Source organism: Oxyura jamaicensis, chromosome 1 (genome assembly GCF_011077185.1).
Source record: "Oxyura jamaicensis isolate SHBP4307 breed ruddy duck chromosome 1, BPBGC_Ojam_1.0, whole genome shotgun sequence".
In the NCBI taxonomy this organism is placed as follows: Eukaryota; Metazoa; Chordata; class Aves; order Anseriformes; family Anatidae; genus Oxyura; species Oxyura jamaicensis.
This window is the reverse complement of record NC_048893.1, coordinates 132661952-132668703: the sequence shown is the minus strand read 5'-3', so window position 1 is coordinate 132668703 and position 6752 is coordinate 132661952. Positions and strand designations below refer to the sequence as shown.

The following is a 6752-nucleotide window of genomic DNA, read 5'->3' as shown; positions in this document are numbered from 1 at the left end:
TCTGCAGGAAACAGGTAAAATAATTTACCTATTAACTTCTAATAATAATAAAATTGAATAATTTATATTTCTGGTGATAGTTTACCATGTCTCTGCTGTGAGGTGAAGGGCAGGCTTGAGTGCTGGATGTGCTATCAGCCGATCCAAACGCCCTCTGCTCCTGTTGCTAGCTCTTAGCCTGCCTTTGACCACGAGCCACAAGTATTCACACTGTGCTCAGAGGTGGGTTTCGGGGGTTCTGATGATGTACTGGGCTTCCCACTCTGCCTGCAGGAGCTTGGACCTGTGCTTTCATGCTGCCTGGCTCCTGGTAGACCCGTTAGTCATGGCCCAGCCTGCGACCAGGCAGGTTCTTGTGTCTGACCGGCTGGGGATGGGGAAGAGGGTGCTGGAGTGGTCTGAGGGTAAGCTTATGCTCATGCTTTACTGGCAGCATAGGTGTTACTGGGCAGGCTGGGCAGACTCTGGAAAACAACTTTTGCCTTTGTTCCCCCCTGAGCAGCAAGATTGCTCCTTCATCTCCAAATCGGCCAAACTGGCTTTAAAGCACAGGGGTTTTACGCTATTTTCTTTCCTTGTGAATCCAGCTGCTCTGGTTTCAATCCCTGTCAGCCACAGAAAAATGTCTTTTGACAAGTTCTTAGCAAGGCTGATCTTGATTTAAATGCTTTCAAGCAGTAAGAACAAATGTATTTTTAGATACTTCTGTCAAGCCTGACGTTGATCTGTCTTACCAGTTCACTGTCAGATTAGCCCTTTGATTTATGCAGAATAATATCTGCATAACTTCCTCGGTGTCCTTTTAGAGGAGAAGTACTAAGGGGAAATAACGTGAAGAAATGTCCTTTTTGCTTTATGGAGATTTCTGGTGCTGCATCATGGTCACAACGTGTGCTCTTTAGACCAAAACAACATCACGACTTATCACACCAGTGATGTGCACATGGGGGATAAAAAGTCAGGAGCTTGCTTGAAAACACCTCAAAAAGCATGTAATTCCAAGCACACGTGCTGTCTTGTCCTGAGGCTGGTGAAAGGACTAGAACCTGCTGTCACAGCTTGAGAGCTGCACGCTGCACTGGGATTACCAACCCAGCAGTGCTGTGCTGCCCTGGCCTCCTTATCTCCTCCCTGTTCTACACGGGGGAAAAATGACACACGGGTGACCTTCGTATTGAACAGAGCAGCACTGGCATGGTTCTGCAAGGCTGATAGGTTTAGGGAAGCAAGCTACCTGAAGCTCCCTTGTCGCTTTTGAAATGCAGACATTTATCTACGTGGTCGGAGTGAACACACAGTGCGCAAGAAGGCTTAGAAGTTTGAGCATCAGCCTCTGCCACACAACTTACTTTTATTTTATTTTATTTTTTAGCAGAAAATGCAGGAGCCTCTGCATAAAAATTGGAGTTGACACAAAAACCCTGCAAAAAACATGGTTAGGATTATATATTGAGAGATGATTTAGTTAACCAGAGAGCAGTGAGAGAGGATTAGACATTTTAATTCCCTACCTTTCCCTACTGACTGTAGAGTGCTGACACTTGTTTGGCTTGTCGAATATGACCTATACACTGAGGAGATTAGTGTGTGCTGTGGATTTTTTAACACCTCCTGCTGAAACCAAAATACTGTCTTCCAAAACAAAGCACATTTTTCATGGAGCATATTAGCATGGAACATACGAACTCAGGAGCGTTACCATTGAAGTGGGACATGCAGCTTATGAATTGGTCTCGCCGATTGTGAAATTTAGGACTATCGTGTCCAGGCAGCTGGATGATGATTTTCAATGCTCTTACACGGGACATGATTTAACAACATGGAAAAGGTACGTCAGTAGGGATCGCGGTGGTTTAGCATTCCAGAAGAGCTAGATACTTACCTGCTGAATTTGGGATTGTAAATTTAGCTACCTACTTTTTAAAACATACTTGCAGTTTATCTCTTTGTTTGTCTTCTCCCCACTGGGAATTCTTACGTGATAGATAAATACATAAAGCAAACTATTGCTGTAAATTAAAAGGTTGTACTTCTTAGAGGACAGTGTGTTTTCATGGTTCCAAGTTAAATGTATACCTGTGCTTTAAGCACACAACAGCTTTTTTATTAAAAAGGCAAGGCTTGAAAAGAGAGATCTGCTTGGGCTCAGTCCTTTTGCCTTAACAAGCATGTCACCTGTATAAACAGAAGCAATTAAAGTTTAATTTCATGTCATCTATAATTTATTTGAATTTAAAATCAGTAAGGAAATAAATTTTGGTTCATTTACCTGGATATTTGATCTAGAATTGTGCATCTGAGGCATTGATTATACAGGTGGCTCATAGGCAAAATATGTTTTCAGCATATATATATATTTAAGTATAGGCTTCATGAATTTTTGTAAGAGAAGGGATTGAACAAAAAGCATCAAGAATGTCCGTTTCAGTTATTACAGTGTAATTTGTCCCCATCTCTGTATGACTGTAGTCATGTCAATGTGAAAATTAGTACCTTTTTTAAGCTAACTCTACTTTGATTTTGGTATTAAAGTATGTCTTCGTCCTTGTTGTTTTCTTTATCGCACCAACAGAAGGGAAATGTGCCGCAGCACGGCTGCAGCCACGGCTTCCATACGTTATTGTAAGGAGAGAGCTGCTGTGGGACTTGAGTCAGCGTCCTGCAATGCTCTTCTACAGCCCTCCCTATTCTGTTCACTATGGTGTCAAACAAGGGCTCAGTGTCAGCTGAGAGAGGATTTGCCTCAGAAGGATCTCGTGAGAGATCAAACAGCAGTGGAGGGTCATGATGGGTTACACCATCCCCGAAACACGGGCACATTCGTCTTCCAAAACAGGCTCCGGAGTCCTCTGCCTGGAATACCGGAGTCACATAATGAGCTTTCCATGTCGTGCCCCCTGTAACAAAAGCACATTTGAACAGCTTAGTGGCAGTAGGAGTCAGGGAGGTCCCTGGAAGGTTGGTTCAAGTTGTAAGTTACCTGCAAGCTTCCCTTGTGCTTGTCACTTTTGGGGAAAAGGCTCTTTTGGGTACCTGGCGGGGACTCAGAATTGATTTCATGACTCAAAGGCACACCTGGGCTATGAGTATTTGCGAGGCCATATTACACTAGGTGGATACTTAGGTCTAGTATTTTGGGTGCGGAGAGCTTGCCCTTTTCTTGCGCCCCTTTAAAACTCTACACTCCTCTTGCTGGGGAAAATGGAGAACGTACCCCCCATTTCTCAGTGTAGATACTGGTAGGTGGCTCTTCTGCTAGTTCTGTATGTCTGAGGCGAGAGCAGCACCTGGGCAGGAGCTGATGCAACACATTTCTGTGCCCATTTTCAAGCACTTCTTCAAATAGGGCATTAATGGCAGGCCATGGAAACATTAAAATGTGGAGAACAGTTTTTAAGTGAACACCACAAATGCAATCAGTTTGCAGCTTCAGAGCTTGTATTTTACTGAGCTGTTGTACCGACCACTGGGTAAGTGCAGATCTGTAATTTGTAGTGAAAAAATGACAAAGTAAATGCAGTTCAAATGGGGATTTTCCTTCCCCCCTCCCTCCTCCTTTCCCTGTGTTTAGAAAGCACTACACTGAACACATTCCAAGAGGAGGCAAAGAAGAGCCCAGCAAGAAGACAGCTATTAGACACTATATCTGAAAAAGGAGAGGAGAAGAAAGGGGACCTTCAACACTTGGAGCCATTTCTTTGATGCACTGAGCACAAACAGCTGACATCTGAAATGACAAACGCCTACATGGCATTTTTCTTTTTGGTTCAATGGGATCTGCTGAACTGTCCTTCTGCCTGTGCTGTGCTTTGTGTCGGGGATTCTGTAGCTTCACTCTTCTGTCTGTTTTGTGTCACTGTAGCTAGGACAACTTGTTAATTGAAAAATAAATAAATAACCCACAAAAAACACCACCATCACTGACAAAACCTTCTTAAAATATGAGGGGAAGCAAATAACAGCTATTAAAGCTCAGATAATCTTCTAGCTTAAAATGTTAGGTTGCTGCCTTGCCATGTTTCTATTTATTTCTTCTCTACAATTTCCGCTTCCTGCTAAGCTATGGTTCTACATTTCTGTGCAAGGATGACGTCCCAATGGCTCTGAAATGTTTTTACGTAATACGTTTAGAATTGTTAGATTTTAAATATCTCCATTTTTGAAATTGTCAGAGAAAGGATGCAGAGCTGGATTTCACAAAAGAAAATGGCTCACTGCTGCTGGTGGCTTACGGAGGACAGGTATTCCTTAGCTCTGTTTGGGTGGGTGCTATCCTGCTGGCAGGGATGTGTTCCAACACCACCTACTTTTCCCTGTCTTGTGACTAAAAGTACATTTTTATCTTATGACAAGAATGTGAGCATTCTCTATCATATCAGGGTTCCCCAAGCATGGGGTTTGGGTCCTATGTCATTGGTTGTATAGCATAGGTGCCTGTTAGAAGGAGTCCAGAGAAGGGCTACGAAGCTGGTGAAGGGTCTGGAGAACAAGTCTTACGAGGAGCGGCTGAGGGAGCTGGGACTGTTTAGCCTGGAGAAGAGGAGGCTCAGGGGCGACCTTATTGCACTCTACAGGTACCTGAAAGGAGGCTGTAGCGAGGTGGGGGTTGGTCTGTTCTCCCACGTGCCTGGTGACAGCACGAGGGGGAATGGGCTAAAGTTGTGCCAGGGGAGGTTTAGGCTGGATATTAGGAAGAACTTCTTTCCTGAACGGGTTGTTAGTCACTGGAATAGGCTGCCCAGGGAAGTGGTTGAGTCACCATCCCTGGAGGTCTTTAAAAGACGTTTAAATGTAGAGCTTAGGGATATGGTTTAGTGGAGGATTTTTTAGCGTTAGGTCAGAGGTTGGACTCAGTGATCTTGGAGGTTTCTTCCAACCTAGACTATTCTGTGATAATGTGAAATAAGTACTCTCTGGGCCATATGCATATATATATATATATATTCTGATTAGTTGTATGACTGTGATACAGCTAAAATGACTGACCATTTCATAGACAAATTGCAGATGGACAGATATGAACTCCTACAATAGAGAAGTTTGTGATCAGTGTTCAGAAAAACCAAGTCACTCTTTAACAGCTGAGCTGAATTCCTCACAACGTATATCCCACAGCAATTGAGAGTAGAGTGCCTGAGCAGAATTGTTCCGATTTTGCAAAAATTTTAATATCTATTTTTTACAGCTGCAAAGAATTTCTGGGGTTGCAGAGAGCCAGGCCCTTGTTAGTTCATTTGGAAGGACAGAATCAGGCTGATTGTAATTAACCTGTGGTGGTGAGCTGAATAAACAGTGGGGTTACAGAGGGATCAGGAAAAAAAAAAAAAAAAAAAAAGGAAAAAAGAATTAAAAAATTAAAAAGGTAGTAGCAATCAGCATTGATGGAACCAGCAGGGATTTGGGCTCTCTCCAAGAGGCAAGGAGGGATACACAATTTACTACTGAAGTATCTCTGATGGAATTTGAAGAATGTGTGTGAATTTTAGGGCAACATGTTAATGTAATATATCTAAGGGAAAGAAAACCTGCTTCTTCCATCCAAACTTCTCTCAAACCCATCTGTTAACAATCAGTCAATTTAATGAGCAGAAAGAAATGGGCTATCACTAATAAGTCTTATTGTGCTGTGGTAGAGGAAAACACTCTTTAACAGACAGCCAAAGGATTCTTCTGGCTTCAGTGAAGGGCTTAAGTTATGGATCCTGACATCAAGACACAATGGCTTCATATTCAGCCTGTCCAGCAAATACAAGAGAGCAGACATTAAATACATAATATGAATGTGATATACCTTTCAATGGGCCCAACTATAATGAAACTTAAACCGACTTCAAAAAGTCTGTCAGCCTAGTAAGAAGGAATGGCTGTCAGAGCAAAGAATCAGAATTTCTGTCCTAGCTGAAAGTTGAGCCAAAGAGTAATATTTGATGAGCTAGTCTTTCATATGCAGAACGTCCCATTGTTTTCAACCCCCTAGCCGTCAGCTGTGTTTCAATGGTAAAAACTGTAGAAAGGCATGCATGAGAGCTGTAGCTGTGCTTTAGTTTCAGAGGAAGACAAAATAACATCTGTATCACATCTGTGCCTATATTGCAGGTAGTATAACCTATTAAAAACTGATCAATAGAGCAAAAGAGGTGTTAATAGCGTGACATCCACACTGTATTTCTTTGGGGGTGCTTTACTGGAAATTAACTCTCTGGTCCTGTCTGCTCAATATCTGACAGTGATGAGAGCGTATTTGTTATGATACTAGAAGCTATTTTACAGGTACTTTGCTTAAACTAAAGCTATGGTCTTCAAGTTCATTCCAGAGTGCAAACCAAAGCACAATGAGAGGATATGCTCAGGGTGGGTTGCTTGAAAAGCACGCTTCTGATCTGAAGTAAAATTGTGATGGAGACAAACCTTGTACAGCCTCGGGGGACAACAGGTGAGCAGGAGGGGAGGAGAACAGTACTTTAGCCTGAAAAGAGTTCTTCAAACTTGTCCCTTGGTGGTGTATGAATTTAACTTTTCACTAGGGAAGTGCAGTGTGACTCGTCTAGCAGCGGTTTTCAATGAGTCTGTGCAGTCAGACAAAGCTGCTTTCTCTGTATGGAAAATAAAACGTATTAAGGAGATCTCTAAGAATTGTGATGGGACTTTTGATTGGGGGGGGGGGGGGCAGGCCCCCTTTGCCCCTTTATCCACCAAATTTAAAAAGAAAAGTGGGGCTGGTAACTGCGTAAAGATCCAGGGAACTGTTATAG

The 6752-nt window shown here is 42.7% G+C and overlaps 1 protein-coding gene across 5 annotated transcripts in view; it reads right to left on the bottom strand.

Moving 5' to 3' along the window:
- Positions 1 to 2010: 2010 nt before the first annotated feature.
- Positions 2011 to 6752, bottom strand: part of LOC118156849 (arylsulfatase D-like) — a 23134-nt gene continuing 18392 nt past the window's right edge. For all 5 annotated transcript variants that reach the window (XM_035311101.1, XM_035311174.1, XM_035311243.1 and 2 more), the window contains one exon: positions 2011 to 2897. In XM_035311101.1, the coding sequence (XP_035166992.1) occupies positions 2527 to 2897 (371 nt within the window). In that variant the 3' untranslated portion in view covers positions 2011 to 2526. The remainder of the gene's footprint in view (positions 2898 to 6752) is intronic.